Below are 20626 nucleotides of genomic sequence, written 5' to 3' on the forward strand. Positions count from 1 at the left end.
TGCTGTAAGGACACTCCTTGTTAGGTGTGGGACTCACTCAAAGTTAGGGTGCGATCAGTTAGAGAGCCTTACCTCAGCTGCTCGTCAATTTTAAAGGTTTATGTATTTTTTATGTATATGGGTGTATGTCTGTCTAACAAATATGTGCCTGGTGCCCAAATCCTCTGGATCTGGAGTTACAGACAGTTGTGAACTGCCATGTGGGTGCTGGGAATTGAACCCCAGTTCATTGGAAGGCCCTTAACCTCTGAGCCATCTCTCCAGCTCTGTGAGGTTTGTTGCAAAATTTAGTCTCACCACAAAGAGAATAAATGGTAGTTTATTTTAGGGTCAAATATAAGTGGACGTGGTGAACACAGAGTCAAGTCACCCCAAATACCACAAGAAAATGATTTAACAAATGTTTATGTTTATTAACAGAACAAAAGAGTCACAATCAAAACACTTTTAAAGGTTTATTTTATAGTTATGTATATGTGTGTGCAGTGGGCATACAGTTAACATGTGTGTGTGTGCGCGTGTGCACAGGGGGCATGCAGTCACATGTGTGTGGTGGGTGTGTGGTTATGTGTGTGTGAATGCAGGTACCTCAAAGATAAGAAAAGGGCATTGGATCCACTGGAGCTTAGGTTACAGTAGGAACCACCAGCGTGGATGCTGGGAACCGAACTTGGATCGTCTGTAAGAGTGGTACATGTTCTTAACTACCGGGCCATCTTCACTTTCACTGCCAGGTTCAAAACACTTTTTAAAATATGTTGGTGGAAACACAGGGCAGGGGTTACGGGGAGTGAAGAAATCTCTGGTGTAGGTGTTAAAGGCTGTGTGATGACACCTTTAGATTTTGTATGGTGGGAGGTAATGGTCTATGTATGCTTCTCAAAAGATGTCACCTGATTGTCACAGGACATTAGGTCAGACTCAGAGATGGGCAGTGAATTGTTCTAAAGGAGGTTAAGGATATTCCAAGATAATTGGTTCTGGATATGTAACAACATTCCAACTCTCCACAAACACAGAATTCTGCTCAGGCAATCACCTTGTAGAATATTTAACATTGATGCTGCTTTTTTATATGGGAACTTCAGATCACTGTTTCTAGGGGTTAGAATGTAAGTATATTTGAGAAGTTCACAATTCAGCTCCATTACAGGGTGAAGATGAGTTCCAGTCACAAACAAGGTGGAAAATGAGGTGTTTCCTCTTACCACATATGTGTGCTGTGACATGTGCACACTTGTACTCAGATACACAAATATGCAGATACACATACACAGTGAGTGTATGCTCAGTTGTGCTGATGTGTGCATGCACACACACACACACACACACACACACACCCCACAAATGAATTTGGAAGAGTACTCTAAATAAGAGAGTCTGGACTTGGCATCACTGTGCCCTTTCATCAGAGGATGTGGGTCGTCACATGCCCACTACAGCCAGTCTGTCATGAGCACAAACCATGTCCTGGATAGAATGAATGACCGAGGCTTCTCATTACATTTCCCAGACCACATGGCTCTAATAGTACAATAACACCCTAGGATTAGGATGCAGAAGTGAGTAATGCCTGGGGCCTTATGATGCTAGGTATGTTTATCGGGGCACACAGGGTTCACTGTTCCATTCTCTCTTCTTATATGCATGAAAGATTTCCTAATTAGTTATGAATATATGAAACAGTAATCAATATATAAACACAAAAATGTGGCTGTGCATTCATTCTGTAACTAGGAATACGTAGTGGTCCCAGTCATTACCACAAGCCAAGGTGTTAACTGGCTTCTGGGCTCCTGTGGTCTCTGCATTCTGCTGATATCATTACTGTTGGGAAGCAGGAGACTCAGCAGTGACCCAGGGCATCAACTTAGGGTTCGAATGCTCTGAGCTCTGAGTCCTCAGGGTGAGTGGAATCTTCTAGAAGGGGAGGGTGGCAGCAGGTTGGTTTGAGAGAGCTGAAACTATGTCATCTGAGGAGACCCAGTCCAGCCTCTGCACACCTGGAGTTCTGCAGCTCTATCCAAACCAAATGATGCTGAGATTGTAGTGTAAGAAGAAAGTGTGTGGGGGGAGGGAAGGAGAGACGTGGGGAGGGAAGGAGGAGAGAGAGAGCCCGAGAGCACGCGCACTGTTTCAGTAAGTCTCGGTAAGATGTGCACTGCTCTTTGCCCACCAGGCACAGGAGTGAGGTGCCCCACCCCTTCTTCTCCCCGCCTTTGGTACAGAACTTAAGAGACTCGGTAGCCTGAAGACTTCAAAGAATAGGGTCTCCCCTTTGAGCGCTGAGTACCTGCTACATTTGATGCATCCTGCCTTGGGAGAGGAAGCCTCCTTCTTTGTGGTGTTGAGAAAAAGTTTGTGTGGAAGCTTTGAACACAAAGGCAGCAGGCAGCACTATCTTGATTGTGGGTTCAGCAGGGTTTCAGGAGAAAGCATTTGTATCCAACCCAGGACAATGGTCCTACTTTAGCCAAATGAGCAGACAATAACCCACAGCAGGAGACCTTGAAAGCTAGTCATAAGTGTTACCTCTGTGTCCTTGCTCATACATGCACAGAAAGGCAAGAAAAAATATACAACAAAGGGCCTCAGTGGGTACCTGTGCGGGTCACACACTCAGGTAGAATGGGGAGAAACAACAGGGTGAGAATAAAATATCTCAGTTTATTTTGACCTGTGTGAAAAACCACCACTTAAAACAAAAATTTGAATATTTTAACGTTTATTTAAAAAAAAAAAAAAAAAGGAGAAATCTGCTTGAATACAGGATGTTGGAGGATTTGTCTCAACTTTTAGCACATCGGCTGACAGAAAGATAAACAGGTCACCACCAAAGACTTAGATAATATACTCAGCAAAGATGAAATACTGAACTAGCAAAAGCTAAAGACAAAATGCTGGTGCGAACTGAAGACTCATGTGCATACATGTGCACGCTTTGATTGGTGTATGTAAAAAGCAGGATGTCCAACTCTGACTAGCTCCCGGGTCGTCTACCACTATGTTCTGTTCAAACAGTTTTACATCTGCCTTCAGGTTTGCCTTGGTCTGATTACAGGAAGTCACCCTTAGCAGCCAGAAGGTTCCACACATGCTGGGCTGATGGCTTGTTCTCGGTCTTGAATGCTATTCTTCTTTTACAAAAGAATTTATGGAATTCCTGTCTCCCACAAAAGAAAGAGAGAGAGATCGGCACACATTGAATACACACTCACATATGCACACAAAGGAAGTGTTGAGGTTATGACTGACACAATAGTTTATGAATAGACAGGTATACACATTAAAAATAAAATATTTAACCATACACTTATGAAAATGGTGAAAATAAAAACCACATTAGTGGCACATTCTGGCAAATGTGTGGACACTGTGGGTGGATCTCAAATATTGCTGGTGCCAATGTCAATGCCCAGCTTCTCTGAAAACCACTGGATAGTTTCCTATAAAATGAGATGTTTGTATGCCATGTGACATAGTAGTTAAACTTTTAGGCATTTACCCCAGAGATCTGAAAATTTGTGTCCTCAAAAATATTCATATGTAGGAATGTTCATAGCACATTTACCCATAAGCCCCAATTTACAAAAGATGCAATGTTCTCAGCAAGCTACAAGTCTAAAAATCTCCAGTCTTCATATAATGGCCTCCCATTGATAAGCTGGAAGAAAGAACGTATTATTGAGAAAATAAACTGAATGGATTTTAGAACATTGTATAAACTTTTAAGGAGTCAACCTTAGGACTGGAGAGATGGCTCAGTGGTTAAGAACACTGGCTGTTCTCCCAGAGGACCCAGGTTCTATTCCCAGCATCCACATAACAGCTCACAAACTTCTGTAACACCAGTTTCAAATGATCCAATGCCTTCTTCTAGCCTCTGTGGGTATCAGGCATGCACATGGCACACAGATGTACATGTAGGCAAAGCATCCAAACACATAAATAAAAATAGATTTTTTAAAAAGAGTCAACCTCAAGAGGTTGTATTTATAAAGTATTCCAGAAATTAAAGAGGCAGTTCCCAGAGGACAGGAACAAGGTGCAGATGGGGCTAAGCACAAACACAGATGGTCCTAACAGGGGGTCCTAGGGAAATGGAGCATCTGTGCACCTCGACTGCAATGGGGTGAATTTATATTGAATTTTATATAATATATATATATATATATATATATATATATATATATATATACACACACACACACACACACACACACACACGTACACACAGCATACAAACACACACACAAGTGAACGCAGCTTGGAAGGGTAATGTTCTAATGCTAATTTCCTGGCTTTAATATTATGTCACAACTTCATGCAAATCACAATATGAAGAGAGCTGGGTGAGATGCATGCAGGAATGCACAGTAGCTTTGCAACTTCCTGTGAGAATTGTGTTTTAAAATGAATAATTAAGAGAAGGTGGATGCCAGAAGAGCACAGGTGGATCTGTATGTTCATTAAATGTCCACAACCCCAGAGAAGACAGCTCAGCAAAGAAAGGAGATAGAGAGATAGAATGTGAGTTGGCCACCACAAGTTGACTCATGGAGCATTTAGACTCCAGAAATAGAGATTTTTCACAGACCAGTCAGGGCTGGGTAGATATGCCTGGCTAGGGAGAATTCTCTTCTAGACTGCATCATGCTGAGTGGAACAGAGAGAAAAATACTGGAGGTAGCCAGGGGTGGAGACTGGTGGCTGGGTGGAGGGAGAGGAAGTTGATCACTGGGGTAGGGTTACAGAAGGATGAAAAGGTGTCTGTTATTACAGGCCATGCGTAGTGAGTCCTGGTGGATAGCAAGGTCCACTGTGCATTGCAATGAAAGATGCCAAAAGTGGAGATGGTGATTCAGGGATCTGAGCTTTGCTGAGGCCTAGAATTTGGAGCCAAGAGGCATGCTGATGGAGCTTGAGCTAGGATGATGAGCATGGAACCTGAAAGGACATGCCTAATGGGAAAGATTCTGAATAAAAGCATTAAGGGTTCAAGTCCCTGACTGGCTAATTTATCCAAGCTTTTGTCTGGGATGCAGGGCCAGTGAGAGTGAGGGATTTCCTGTGGACCAGTGAGAGTGAGGGATTTCATGTGGACCAGTGAGTGAAGGATTTCATGTGGACCAGTGAGAGTGAGGGATTTCATGTGGACCAGTGAGAGTGAGGGATTTCATGTGGACCAGAGAGAGTGAGGGATTTCATGTGGACCAGAGAGAGTGAGGGATTTCATGTGGACCAGTGAGTGAAGGATTTCATGTGGACCAGAGAGAGTGAGGGATTTCATGTGGACCAGAGAGAGTGAGGGATTTCATGTGGACCAGTGAGAGTGAGGGATTTCATGTGAACCAGTGAGAGTGAGGGATTTCATGTGGACCATGTGACTGCATGTTGACCAATTGAAAATACCCTTCAGGTTTTGGAATGTGAAAGAAAAGCTCAGAAGAGGGTGATCTTGGTTTCAGGGTGATCATTAGAATAGTCCACAGGCTGGAGTGGTGGGTCAGTCCCGGAATCTCAACACTTGGGAGACCAAGGCTGCAGAGTTAGACCCTGTCTCAAAACAAACAAAAGACTTCCACAATGCTAAGAGTGGACAGTATGGGTGGAACGGGAGGTCAGAAACCCTACATGTGCAAGCTTCCCTACATGAAGCCATTCCTCATGCCAGTTGCTTTCTTATGACCATACTGTGTAACATGAAATCTAAATGGTCTTTTGATTAAAAACCCAGAACCAGATACTGGGGTAAATGCTGAAAGCTCAGAGAGACAAAGGAACAAGCCACAGTCCCATCTCACCTCTAGGACTCCTCAGCCTAAAAAGCTTCAATTCCTGTCTCCTCATGCTTTATATAGCTTTCTCCACCCACCCATATCATTTCCTGTCTCAACTTTTCTAGTGCTGGGATTAAAGGTGTGTACCACCACTGCCTGTAGTCCAGGGTGACTTTGAACTCACAGAGATCCAGACAGATCTCTGCCTCCCGAGTGCTAGGATTAAAGGTGTGTGCTACCACTGCCTGGCATCTATTTTAATCAAGTGCCTTGTTCCGTTCTCTGATTATCAGGCAAGTTTATTAGGGTACACAATAGACCACCATAATACTGTCTAAAGCCTGTCATGCTGAGTGGCTCCAGGGGTCTGGGCTGAGCCATACTCCCCACCAAACCTTACTAGCCTCTCCCTTCTCTGCTTCCTTGGCAACCTTATGGTTGTTGTCAAGGCAGAATCAGGTGCATGTCATCCACCATAGCAACCCACTCTGAGGCCCCCAGCAACGGAAGAAGATGTGGGGCAAAATCACTCATTGTCCAGGTGGTTAAGGCGGCCTCTCTGAGTCCACAGAACATCACCCCTACAATTAATCTTGATTGTAGGTCTCAGAATAGCACCCTGTCATCTGGCCATCAGCTCCTTTGTTCTCCAAGCTTCCCAAACAAAAGAAGTCACAATAGCTCAGACCTCGTCGTTGGGTCTATTTGTGTTGAGGGATCGTTACTTAGTTCTGGTGAGAAGGATGCTTCCCTGTGTCAGCTGTGGCTCTCTTAGGACCCTCTAGAGTATCAGGCTGGCTGGGGTTGTTGTCTAATGGGGTGAGAGGAGAATGGGGAGTGGGCAGCTGCCTTGCTCTGCACAGTCAAATTGTATTGGAACCCCCCTTCACATGTAAACTAGATCTTTTCCACCCTTTTCCTGTGGGACGAGTCTTCTGGTGATGAGCGAATGCAGGGAAGGCAGTGTGCAGGTCTGTGTATTTGCTGACATTTCCTGTGATGCTGGGTTGTGCCTGACTCAGCTTGGGCACCGCTGCCGAGGAGCAGTCAGCCCCGTCCTCAAGCTGTTTCATGTTCCTGTCAGGAGGGCATCATGCACATGAGCCACTAAACTTGAGGGTCTTTTGTTTTCGTTTTTGTTTTTTTCTGAAAACAAAATAGTTGGTTTTTTGAGGGGGTTGGGGGGAGAAAGGATATGTGCTTATTATAAAGGAATAAGATAAGCCAGAAAAATATACTATACATAGAAATTAAATATGATGTGGTGTGCACTCTTTTTAAAGATATTTCAATTTTATTTCTTTACCCTTATATGATATTGAAGATATCGAAGAGATGGATTGAGAAGAAAGAATTTGTAAATCTACTTTGAATGTTTACATGTTCTTGTGTGTGTGCTGGTATGTGGGTGGTTATGTACACACATGTGTGCACACATGTGAAGTCCAGAGCTCAATGTCAAGTGTCTTCCTCGTTCCATTCCCAACTGTTCTGTGGGACAGACTCACTGACTCTGGGGCTCATTGGTTAGTTACACTAGCTGGCCTGTGAGCCTTTGGGACCCCCCTATTCCCCAGCACTGGGGTGACACACACGGTCACGTTAGGTGGTGCACATTCACGTTAGGTGGTGTTCAAATATGTGCGTGTGCGCATGTGCAGATATATGTGGTTGACAATCCTCAAACTTTCTCCACATTTATTTATTGTGAAGCAGGATCTCTCTCTGAACCCAAAGCAAGTAGGGAAAGGCAACCAAGGTTGTCCTGTGGCTTGCACACACACACACACACACACACACACACACACACACACACACACACAAGAATAAAAACAGTAGTGCTGTGGGCTCATGAGAAGACAGCATTATCTAATGTTCCTGACAATTCTGAAGCCTGTTTCAGCTTCTCCTGCCTTGTGTGTGAGTGTGTGGGATCGTACACGTGGGCTTATATGTGTGGGATCTTGCAAGAAGATTGTATGTATTGGGTCATATGTGTGGGGTTGTATGTGTGGGTTCTGTATATGGGTTGTATGTTTGGGATCACACGTGTGGGATTATCTGTAGGATCATCCCATGTTAATCTTCATCTGGAAGGACAGAGAACAGTGAGGTGGAGTCTCTGGGTTCAGGAGCACTCACATGAACGCATGAAGCCTGGATCCACATCCACCGCTCATTTCTTCCTCGTTTTTGAGGGACCTGATCTTCCTTGGTTTCTGCTTCATTTAGAGGTGTCAGCACCTCTGTCAGCGCTGCTGGCCTTGGGGGGGGTGTGGCAGGGGGAGGGGGAGCAGTTACACGTGACGCTTCACATAAAACCTAAACCCCTGAGACCCCTGGGTCATAAAACACTGTTAACAGCCAGTGTTTGCAGTCACGCCCCTCCCTCTCCCAAGACTGCACCAGATGTGCATTCTCACATCTGGGTGCCTGGATTTACACACAGTACAAGGAAGAGCCTTGGTTTTAGGGGTGTGTGTGTGTGTGTGTGTCACACATGCACATGCTCCTGGCATTTACTCAGAAGCTAGGACACAGCCTCCACCCTGAAGCATCACCAGCACCGCAAGCACCTGGGCAGAATTTGCCCCTCCCCACCTGGAATGAGGAAGAGTGGGCATGACTTCCTGTGGAGGACTGAGCTCCCAGCACCTCCTGAGCCTGCGCTTTGCACGCTAGCTCACCCCAGCTGCCGCGTGTCCCCACAGATGCGCGGCCAAGGATCCTCTCATGAAATCTGTAGTCTGGGAAACCTGTGGAGCTGGAGGAGAAACTTCCACCCACGTTCCCCAGCTCAAAAACTCCCCTATGTAAGGAGTCCGTCTTCATGTGTTTATTACAAATACATGTGCAGAAAAATCGCATGTTGTCGTGATTTTTGTACGAAATTTGGGGGAAGATTTTATGGTAATTCAAGTGAAAAGAATGTGGTGACGTCCTGCTGGCTTTCCAAGAGGACTCTGTATTGGTATTAAATATTAAATATTAAATATTAAGGCAACTCCGCATCGTTAAAAGGGAGGTTTATTTTGTGGGGTAACTTACTAGTGAAGGGATAGGTAGCAGGGTCTGGGAAAGGTGTGGCGCAGTCCAGCAGTGTTCTCTGGAGAACTCTGCTCGGTCTACCTCCAGCGTGAAGGATCCAGGAACCAAGAGAGCCAGCCCATCCGGATCTTGGGTCTTCAGGGGTCCTCTCTCGGCTCCACCTTGTAGGCGTGATATTTACTGAAGCCTCAAGGGGGGTGGTACTTCCAGGTTAAAGCTGGAACAGCTACCCACTACAACTCTGACAGCCGTTTCCAGAGGCTACTGTGGGTTGACAGAGGCCGTGTATGTGTGAGAGCATGCCCACTAGCAGCTGCCTGAGGGTATACCCGGTCATGCACTCTTCTTGTGTGTTCACATGTGCAGCCACAGCTCCATGTGGTTGTGCTGGAAGCCAAGAACACAATTACCGTAAAAGGGAGAATAAGTAAGGAAGACGCCTGGGGTCAACTTCTGACCTCTTCGTGCAGGCTCACCCACACATGTGTTCATACACAAGCGTGCATACACACACACGTTGCACTATGGTTTCAAACCTGCACAGTCTCCCCAAAGCTACCACCTTCACATGGCTTTTGTTTTTCCTTTGAGTCCGCACTTGTATAGGTAACTTGTTTGTTGTACAACAGCGAACGACAGGGTTGGGAGAGGAACCAGGACATAACCTCACCCGAGGAATGACTGCGGTCAACACACCTCAGGCTGGGGCTCTGGTGTCGGGTAGAGGGAGGCGTCGGCATCGTGGGGTCAGGGCACCACCTCAGCTGGCGAGTTGGAAGGAGCTAGTGTTCATTTCCTGTGCTGGTCAGAGCCGGGCTCTGGCCTCCATGATGGAGGAAGAAGAGGCCGAGTCTGTCCTGCCTCACCAGTGACACCCAGGGTCTCTTCACATTTCCTGGGTGGGGCACAAGGCTTCATGTTTCTAGAAAGTTCCCAGGTGATGTTCAAGGCTGCACTTCAGAGTTCTCTACAGAGCTGAGGTTTTAGACAAATGAGTCACACACGTGCTGGGAGAGCTGAAAGTTTGCACACCAGCTCCAAGAGCTGTGTAGTCTCGTAAACATGAAGATGCTCACAGACCGTGACTGGAAATTCTCTCTCTACCTGAGGGTGACTCATGAATAAAAAACTGTGAACAGTGCTCGGGCTTGGCAATGGTCTGAAAACTGGGGGAGGGGGTGTTGCTGAGAAGATGAGTGCCCCTTGTAGGTGAAGTGCTCCCTGTAGGTGAAGTGCTCCCCTTAGGTAAAGTGCTCCCTGTAGGTGAAGTCCTCCCCTTAGGTGAAGTGATCCCTGTAGGTGAAGTACTCTCTGTAGGTGAAGTGCTCCCCATAGGTGAAGTGTTCCCCATAGGTGGAGTGCTCCCAATAGGTAAAGTCCTCCCTGTAGGAAAAGGGCTCCCTGTAGGTGGAGTGCTCCCCATGCAAGCCTGAAGACTAGAGTTCAGATCCATGATGCCCCCATGTACATGGCAGTGAGTGTGGCATTCTGCCTGTGACCCAGCGTGTGGAGACTGGAGATCCCCAAGCAAGCTGGTTAGCTATACTAGCCAAATGGGCAGTCTCCAAGTTCACTGAAGACACTGCCTGAACACACAAGGTGGACACTAATTAAGGAAGACAGCTGACATCAACCTCTGGCCTCCACATACATGTGCACACATGTACACACATATACACATGAACCTACATGTATGTGAACATGTACACATATGCACACAAATACCACCATCCCTAAAAAATGCACTGAAAATTCCCAGATAAACTACTCGCCCCACACAAAGAAATACACATCAATGGAAAAAACATTGTGCACTGTCTACTAGCATGTTATAGACACACACACACACACACACACACACACACACGTAACAAAAAAAAGTAATGGACAGAAGAACGCGGGAGCGTGGTGCTATCTTACAAACAATTCAGAACCAGGCAAGGCTGCACCCTTGAATTCACACACAGGTGAAAAGCATTGGCTGTGTGCATTACAGCTCTCTCCTGGTGTTTTGTGGCCTCTAGGATAGGGCAAGTGGGCTTGATTCACTTTCTAAACCATAAAACTAGGGGCCATCAGCGCCCTCTTCCTGGAGTCACCATTAAGACTAAATGCTTGTAGAATTCTGGGTGTGGACGTCCACTGTGTCCTCGTGCGGGTGTGGTCAGTCGGTGAAGACACTCAGTCAATGACAGAGATGATTGTCACCAACACAGTGGCGTCCCGGGAACGCTGTGAATGACTAAAGGAAAGAGGAAATTGACAGACTCCAAATGTGGTCAGAACGGCTCCAAGGGGCAGCGCTTCTGAGATTTAGACACTCTATGAAGTAGTCAACCTAGAGGCAGGAAGGTGGAAGACTTAGAGATTGTAGGTGGAGGAAGCCCCCAGACCCCCGAGGGAGGCAGGCAGGCAGGCAGGCAGGCTGCCTGCGCTGTGCTGCCCTCCCAAGCCCCAGGCCAGGTGCCGGGCAGCAGAGCAGTAAAGAATCATGGTCTAGATCACTAGCTAGTGTTTTTAATGAGGATGTGGTTCCCCTTCTGTGTTTCTCCGTGACAAACAGCATCTCCATGTGAACCACCTGCTCCAAAGCCCGATCTCAGCCTGGGGTCCATGGATTCCCTGTGTCCATCCCCAGGCCACCTGGAAACGGCTGGCTCTGTTTCCATGGAAACTGCTTGCTTTCTGAAAACTGTCTCAGAATACTTGATGAGAGCAGAAGGAGCTGAGAGAAAATCCATTTCCAGGCTCGAGGAGGGTCAGCGGCAGCCTGATACCCTCCGGGTCCTGCAGTGGGCAGCCTAGGCACCCAGGTGACATTGTAGCAGGCTTCTCTGCAGCCAGGGATGGAGGCCATGCCCAAGATGGTGGGCACAGACATCCTATAATCTGATCTTGGAGCCATGAGCCACTACTTCAGCCATTGCCTGTTGGTCACATGATCTGGTGGCTCTGGAGAATGTGGGAGAGAAAGCCACAGAGTGTGAATGCCAGGAGGGCCATTGTCTAGGAGATTGATCCAAGCATCACCCACAACCTTTTTTAAATCTCATTTTGCATAAAAGCCATGGTCCATGACAACTTTTTTTTCCACTTATTTTTTTTTTACTATCACTTCAGCAGGAAATGCAAGTATATTTACTAGTCTCTCATTTTCCTCTAATTACTAGTGAGTTTTTCTATTGGGCAAAAACAGAGTATGTACATAACCAGACAGGAAAAAGAAATTGTCAGGAGGAAATGACTTGCTGCATCTCCTTGTGAATGGGGGGAAATATCGCTTTAATATCTCTTGGTTAATATTCATGCTTGTCATGCAAAATAAATCAAATTTCTTCCAATGGTGGACAAGAAGCAACTTCAGAGTGAATCTGGTATGAAGCCTAAGCATTCTGTGTCGTTGCCCTGACAGGTTTAATTATGTCAGCCAGTCTGGCAGTGCAGCCAGGAAGTGGGAATATTGTCCTTGCTAAAGCCACGCATCAAGTACGACCCACTCTAGCTCAGAAACATGGACCTGATTAATGGTTATAATCAAAGTAACTTCATTATGTAAGTACAATAACCCAGCCGAGAAGATATTTCAGTGTGGCTAAGAACTTATTAATTCCCGGCAGGAGGAACCGTTTTCTTTATAGGGATTAGAGCTGCCCAGTAGGCAGCCTCACTTGCTAAAACTTTTATGAACAGTAAGTATTTGGGCAGGAGGCATTCATGACCCTGTAGCAGTGATAATCAGGACCTGGGATTCCACAAGGCCTTTCTTCAGACGCCCTGTAGCTGGTGCCTCCAACATAATCTCATTAATTGTCATCAGAGCCGAGGGAGCTGTGGGTCTCTTTGTTCTCACAGATGAGGAAACGGGAGTGGAGCAGAGTGAGGCCCCAAACTAGGAAGCAGCAGCTTGGCCTTTGAGCAGCTGGAGGAAAAGCAGGCAAAGGACTTTCATCCATTTTCCTCACATAGTTCTTTCTGTAGGCTTTTAAAACAATAGTGTTCTGTCCATCGAGAATCATAGGAAATTATTCACCAGCCCCCAAATGTCCATTGATAGAAAGTGTAGTCTAGGCTTCTGTTAAAATATTGTTTCTGTTTTTAAAAGAAGAAAATTCTGACATATACATATAAACGTGAGGATGATACTATGCCCAGCAGAACAAGCTGGGCACTAAGGACGAACACTGCAGGAATCCATTAGTGTGAGGTCTCTCCAGTAGTGGAATTCGCACAGATGGAAGTTCTAAGCATGTGTCAGTTGTAGCTCTTGTTGTGGTGAAGTTGTGACGTGGAAATTTGCTGGGAAAGATGCATAAGAAGAAGAAAAAGCTGGGCGTTGGTGGCATATGCCTTTCATCCTAACACTTGGGAGGCAGAGGCAAGTAGATCTCTGTGAATTCAAGGCCAGCCTCATCTATAAAGGGAAATCCAGGGCAGCCAGAGTTGTCACACAGGGAAACCCTGTTTAAAAAAAGAAAAAAGAAAGGAGGGGGCAGGAAAAGGAACAGAGTCTGAGCTGGAGAAAGTCTAGGCTATCATGGGGTGGAGTTGCATTGCCCAGGTTGTACTCAGGATGTCACGCTGGGCATCAGCAGCTTTACCTGTTGAATCATCTCCCAGCCCCTTGTGGAGCTAGGTTGAGGCTGGTAAGCCTTTATGGTGTGGGACCTGGTAGAAGAAGGCCACTAGGACGGGCCTTTGAAGGTTCAGCCATGTTGTCTACTTCTGTCTACGAACATGAGAACAACTTCTGCCACAAAGCTGCTGTCTGCCTCTCCCCCACCATGATGGACTGTCTACCTCTCCCCCACCATGATGGACTGTCTACTCCCCCACCATGATGGACTGTCTACTCCCCCACCATGATGGGCTGTCTGCCCTCCTCTATGATGGGCTGTCTGCCCCCCACTATGATGGGCTGTGTACCCCCCACTATGATGGGCTGTGTACCCTCCCCACTATGATGGACAGTCTGCCCCCCCCACTATGATGGGCTGTCTGCCCCCCACTATGATGGGCTGTGTACCCTCCCCCCCCACTATGATGGACTGTCTGCCCCCCCACTATGATGGGCTGTTTACCCTCCCCACTATGATGGGCTGTCTGCCCTCCCACTATGATGGGCTGTCTGCCCTCCCACTATGATGGGCTGTGTACCCTTCCCCCCACTATGATGGACTGTGTACCCTCCCCCCCACTATGATGGGCTGTGTACCCCCCCACTATGATGGACTGTATACCCCCCCACTATGATGGGCTGTTCACCCTTCCTCACTACAATGGGCTGTCTTCCCATAGTTTTCTTCTGCACGATACTTTGGTCACTGATGAGATAAGTCGCTAATACACCCACTGAGAACATTTGATCCCATCCACCTTTCTGGAGTCAGTCAGGAGTCAAGCACATCCACACCACTCAGCATGCAATGTGGCATGAGGTGAAACCAGGCTCTCTGGTCACTTCTTTGATGTGACGTGTACAAAAGGGTCCTCAGACAGTGGATCCCAGGACAAATCTTCCACCCCGTGAACCGTGCCTTGACTGCTTGGGACACAGCAAGGCTCCCTCTGTTGCCACTTCCGTCCTGTGTCTCATCCCTGAGACCCTCACTGGTTCCTGCTCTCACTTCAGAGGCACTGAAATAGAATAGTAACAGCTACACATTTGACAAATGTAGGTTTCTGATGGAATAATAACAAAAATAAATCATAAAATCTATGAGTGACTGTGGATCCCACAATGAATCTGTAGGTTTTTGGGTTTTTTTGGTTTTTTTGACAGTCTGTCTGTTTGAAATTTTACCATGAAGAAATGAATTTAGAAATATAAAAAATAAGGTTGAATAAATAGCTTCAAAATATTCATGCTTTAGAAATGGTTCAGCAGTTAAGAGCACTGGCTACTTTTCCAGAGAACCTAGGTTCAATTCCCAGCACCTATATGGCAGCTCACAACTGTCTGTGACTCCAGTTCCAGGGGATTCAGTGCCCTCTTCTGTCCACTATGGGCACCTGGCATGCATGTAACATAGAGACATACATGCAGGCAAAGCATCCATGTGCACAGAATTTTAAACATGCTTATGACTCAGAACATCTCTGTAGACTCTCTATGATCCCCTGCCTTATTAGTCCAACACCGTCGCTGTCATCTTTTCCAAATGAATGGAGGAACTGTGACTTCTAAGGAGGTAAGACTTCGCACTTTCAAACATGGAAGATCCCAGATGACTCAGGTGGCTGGACACCCTGTGCCTGTGATGATCTGATAGTTCTGAATGGGACCCATTCGGGTCACACCCTTTTTGACACTTGATTTAGAAATGTTGATAGCCACGCCTCTCTACCTTCCTCTTTTCTTCTTTGCAAGGTGGAGGGAATGAGTGGGGTTAACCAAGATGTGAAGATTGTCCATTCTGAGGTTGGTCTAGTCTGCCAGCTGGAGAGTTGAATCATTTGAAAGACATTAAATACAGTGAGAAGTACTATCTCAAATACTATTTTCATAAGTGTTTTAATAATTAGCTGCTAATGGGAGGGGGTGAAGAACAGTTTCTAGCATTTACCCATTTCAATGATACAAACACCCTCACCATTGTTCAGTGTCAAATTAAGGAGGTCACATCCCTGTCACTGTTCAGCGAGTCAAGTGGAGAGATGCCTGATGACTCTCTCTGGCCAGGGGCTGCAGCAACCCTGCATGGCTGAATCTTTAAGCTGCAAGAAAGTAGGTCAGAAGATGCTCCTAACACAACACAAGAATGCAGACTTGCTGAGAGTTAAGGAGCTGTGGGGTAGCACCATGGCTAATGAGCGGAGCTGAGGAACCAGTTCCTCCTGATGTAAAACAACACCTGCCTTAATGAGTAACTTTGGCAGAAAGCATGTAGCACATAGCTTTGGCCAAAGCCATCCTGGGTCTGGATTTGCTCTGAGGCTAGCAGTTTTCTCTCAGCCTCTCCTTGGTACCAATTCCTGTTAAATGACCCCATCCATTTGTGATGCTTCAGGAATCATGGCATAGAGCGTAGCTGCACTGACATGCTGTCATCTCTCGGTGCCCAGGATTGTGACAAGTGAAAAGGTCGCCATGCCTTCAAACATCAGCATTGCAAAAAAGCCTTGGTAATGGCTCATTAAAACAAATGGATCCTTTTGACCATTCTAAGCAGGATAGGGAAACACAGGCTAGCTCAGTGTTTCTGACTAAATGCTGGCTTCATTACCAGAATTAAAAGCCCCATCTTGATGGGACTCTCACCCAAAAGAGAAATATGACTAAAAATGAGGAGCATCTCTGTCAGAATAGCATCAATGAGTGAAATCTCAAGCTGTGTGGTCTGCTGAAACATGTCTCCCACACAGAGTGCAATAAAACTTGTCACAGCCTAAGAAAGGCAAATGCAGAGGTCTACAAGATGGCTCAGCAGGTCAGGGAATTTGCTGCCAAGCCCAGTGGCCTGGGTTTCTGAGATCTGCATGGTGGAAGAAGAGAGCCAACTCTTGCCAGTTGTCCTCTGACCTCCACATGTGTGCCACGATGTGATGTACACACACACACACACACACACACACACACACACATACACACACACATACACACACATACACACATACATACACACACACACATACACACACACATATACACACACACATACACACACACATACACACATACACACAAACACACACACACACACACAATGTAATTTTTCTATATAAAATGTAATGATATTTTTAAGGAAATGGTAAAAAGCATGCAAGTCCTCAAAGCAGTGCTTCGGTGTGTACAGAGCAGTTCTTCCTCCTCCTCCCTCACCAGTAGATTTTAAGTTGTTGCGTTCTGAGGCACTCCAGCCTTCCCACTCCCCTGCGCCCCTGCCCAGCAAACCCCAAGGAAGACAGGAGACTCATACTGAACTCTAAATACTAACACTGAAAGAAACTCTTGTGCAATTCCTCATAGAAAAGCCTCCATTTTTCATGTTCCCCTTTCCACTTTTTACAGATACTGTGTAGTGGGCAATTTTACCCATGGTTTTGAGACCCTTAAGACCATAAAGCATGAAAGATCTGTGCAAGGGAGTCATGTTAGGCAATGAAAAAAAATTAAAATTTCAAAACACCCTACAATGTGAACGAGCCTTGAGTCCACTATGCTTAAAGGACTCAGAAGGCTAGCATAAGAACAGAGTCTGCATGGTCCCATTTATAAGAGTATCCAGAAAAGATGCAGAAGAGTGGAATTTGGTACCAACAAGGTAGCTCAATGGCTTAGTGGATAAGGGCACTTGTGGCCAGGCATGATGACTTCAGTTCAACCCCAAGGACTCACATGGTAGATAAAGAGAGAATACACTCTCACAAGTTATCAATGACCTTCACACACACTGTGGCACACACAGAAAGAAAGAAAGAAAGAAAGAAAGAAAGAAAGAAAGAAAGAAAGAAAGAAAGAAAGAAAGAAAGAAAGAAGGAAGGAAGGAAGGAAGGAAGGAAGGAAGGAAGGAAGGAAGGAAGGAAGGAAGGAAGGAAAGAAGGAAGGAAGGATATAAAAGCTAATAAAAATTTTAAAGTAAAGTCAACTTTCTCTCAATTTTGGGGTAGACACAGTGAAGTTCCCGAATTAAACAGAAGGAATCTTTCTAGAATAATATAAATGCTAGTTAGAAATTGATGTGTGTGAGATCATTAACTCTTTAAAATCCTTTTCAGAATGTATATTATGTATATATTTATACATTATATACAGTATGTGTATACCTGTATGTGTAATTAGTATTCTATTCATACATACATTCATGCATTTGGTAACAGAAACATCCTTGTTGAGTAGAGCCAGCCTCCCCCAAATGCATGTCCTGTGGAGAACTCAGGCTGTGGACTTGTGTGGAATAGTCACTTCAGATGTGACATTGTTCACCCAGCAGGCTGCACTGCAGCAGACCCTGGCCTTCACTAGTTACCTCCACAAAGTCCCCTTCCACAGAAAGCCATACTTTCGTGAATCTTAGAGTGACACAAATTCAGTTTGACCCTAGAAACAAGGGGAGGGGTCTCTCTCCCTGCAACTGAAGAAATGGGGACATGTGGATTTGTTTTTGATATTTTTCAAAGATTCTCGGTCCCTTTAGAGACATTGTATTCCTTACCCCTGTTTTTAAATTTGTATCTATCTATCTATTTTGCCTAAATATTTCAAAATTTGCATCTTACCTTTCTCTTATCTTGAGTTATTAGAGGCTGACTCTCAATCGTACAGGTTGCTTTGTACTTGTGGTATGAGAGAGTTCATGGCCACCTTCATCTGACAGAAAGCCAACAGAACAGGTGGAAGGTCAAGCCTTCCAGGGTGTGTTCTTGATTGCTTTCTGTTGAATTCCCCAAGCTTGTTACCAAAGGAAGGTCATCCCCATGTTAATTCTGTAGCATGCATTTACTGCGAATCTAGGCCAGGCTGTGTGAGTGACAGATTCTCAGAGGAGATGGCTTTTCCCTGCCTGTGGCACAAGCCGAGGTTATTTGTGTCCTTTGTCATTTGGGGTTTTTATTTGACTTTTTGTTTCTCGTTTTCTCTAAAGGTGAAGGCTTTGAGGCACCTGAGTGAGGAAGTCTGCCTCTTAACTCTCTGTCTCTCAGATAACAGAAGCACCAATACCATATTGCTTGTAGCTTTCCAGGATCCATTTTGGTTTTGACCCATATTTTCCATCTCACTTACTTGTAACTTTGGAATGAATTTCAGAGGATGAATTTTAAAAGAGGCTTCTTGAACTCCAGGTTGTTAGCATAGTTGGGAACGGAGTCTTACGCCACCCACTGCTAAGGACAAAAACTACAGGTTAAGTTTCAGTAGAAGAAAGGAAATGCAAATCTCATGAAGAAAGGTGGTCTTTTTTTTTTTTTAATTTTGCTCTTCAGTAGGTTGAGGATGAGCCTTTGTTATAAGTTATGGGAGGAGGGTAGGTTTGTGGTCTCTCGGGAAAGATTTAATAGTGATTTGCAAAGTTTGTCAGAGATGTGAGCGGAGAAGAGAGTGAGAATTACCAGGACTGATGTAATTTCGCAACTAGGGTTTCCTCCCCAGGGCAGAAGAACCATCATTTGCCTGTGTGCCCTGGTAACAGGCTGGGCGCCCTGGCTCACATCTGACCCCAACAGGCTTGGACAGGAACTGCAACCCCTTGAATGTGAACCAGCAAGGCAATTTCTGCCCTGGGCCCATCACTGTCTATCCGTTGCTCCTCTTGGCCCTTGCTCAGCAGTTCCTTGGACAAATATTATTTCAAAGAATTGTCTCTTTGAGCATCGCCGAGTGTGATGGTGGGGGATCAAGGGCGCAGCTTTGCTGAGCAAGGCCTGTCTTCTTTGGTTTTTTTAGTTCCCGCTATGATAACCTCTTATCCCAACACTACCCTGGCCACTCAGGGTCAAAAGAAGGAAATGAGCTGCACAGCACACGGGGAGAAACCCATTATCGTCCGCTGGGAGAAGGAGGACAGGATCATTAACCCCGAAATGGCCCGTTACCTGGTGTCCACCAAGGAGGTGGGAGAGGAGGTGATTTCTACTCTGCAGGTAAAAATACCAGATGTGACAGAAGGGGCCGGGGGGTTCAGGAACAGTTAGCCCTCTTACACAGTCATGCTCAGGGCTGTAATGAGTTGTGAACATCCTGTTGGAATTTTCTCATGACACTCCATCCCTCTGCCTATCTACATGGACAAGGTCACTGAGTGACCTTCAGAAGTAGCTTGTCACAGCCACTGTCCACAGAGAAATAATTAAGCACTGGAAGAAGTCTCTTTGTGACCGTTGTCCTCAGAGGAGTGGCATGTGTGTAATGTGCATGTTCAACCTTCTATAAAAAAAACAGTGCGAGCTTTGAGACAAAAGAAAGAAAACCTATCATAAAAATACTTTTTGAGAGCTAGAAAAATAGCTTAGCAGTTAATAGCATTTATTGCTCTTCCAGAAGACCTGAGTTCAGTACCTAGCACCCACATCAGGTGGCTCACAACACCTGTAACTCCAGCTCTAGAGGATCCAATGCCTTCTTCTGGTCTCCATGGGCTCATACACACATGCACACATGTCCCAACACATAAACATATAACTGAAAATAAAATAATTTTTTAAAAAGAAAAGTATTTTGCTTCTTTGTAGAAAATCCAATGGAGAGAATATTCTGTCATTAATCTAGAATTACAAGAGCTAGGAGGAAGTGTGCCTGTTCTCCAGCACCATGGGTGATTGACTGAACAATGCTTTTGTAATGAGGAAGGCTGGTACAGAAGCACACACATGAGGGAAATTTAAAGCTATGTGCTTGGAACAGATAGTGGCTCTGTCCCCAGGGTGCAGTCCTCGAGCCTGTATGGCGCAGAACCCTGGTGAGGTCCTGAGGACTCTGGCGGTACAGCCGTGTCTTAGTTCCACAGACACCGATGTGAGGAGGCTGCAATCATTTATGTGGACATTGTAGACTCTGCATATAACACACATCCCACACACACTTGAACCCACACTGTGTTGTTCAAAATAGCAAATGCAGTGGGAATGTGGAGACTGTTGTACAGATCATTTAGGAAATCCTGACAAGAAATAGTGTGTTTAGGAAAGGTACAGCTGTGTCTGTGGGAACAGAGTGGTGGGTACAGAGGGCTGATGCATTCACGGATGTTTCTTATGCATGATTCTTTAAAATCACTGCACATGGGAAGAGAGAGAAGTGTGTGGAGTATATATGAGCCTGACGACAGCAGACCATGTAAATTAGACATCCAGTCTAACAAGAC

The 20626-nt window shown here is 45.6% G+C and overlaps 1 protein-coding gene across 1 annotated transcript in view; it reads left to right on the forward strand.

Moving 5' to 3' along the window:
* The window catches only part of LOC114700349 (Down syndrome cell adhesion molecule homolog), a 216542-nt gene that overhangs the window by 63525 nt on the left and 132391 nt on the right, over positions 1-20626 (forward strand). Inside the window, exon 5 of the mRNA XM_037210023.1 lies at positions 19210-19406. Within this exon, the coding sequence (XP_037065918.1) occupies positions 19210-19406 (197 nt within the window). The remainder of the gene's footprint in view (positions 1-19209; positions 19407-20626) is intronic.

Source organism: Peromyscus leucopus, chromosome 12 (genome assembly GCF_004664715.2).
Source record: "Peromyscus leucopus breed LL Stock chromosome 12, UCI_PerLeu_2.1, whole genome shotgun sequence".
Lineage (NCBI taxonomy): Eukaryota > Metazoa > Chordata > Mammalia > Rodentia > Cricetidae > Peromyscus > Peromyscus leucopus.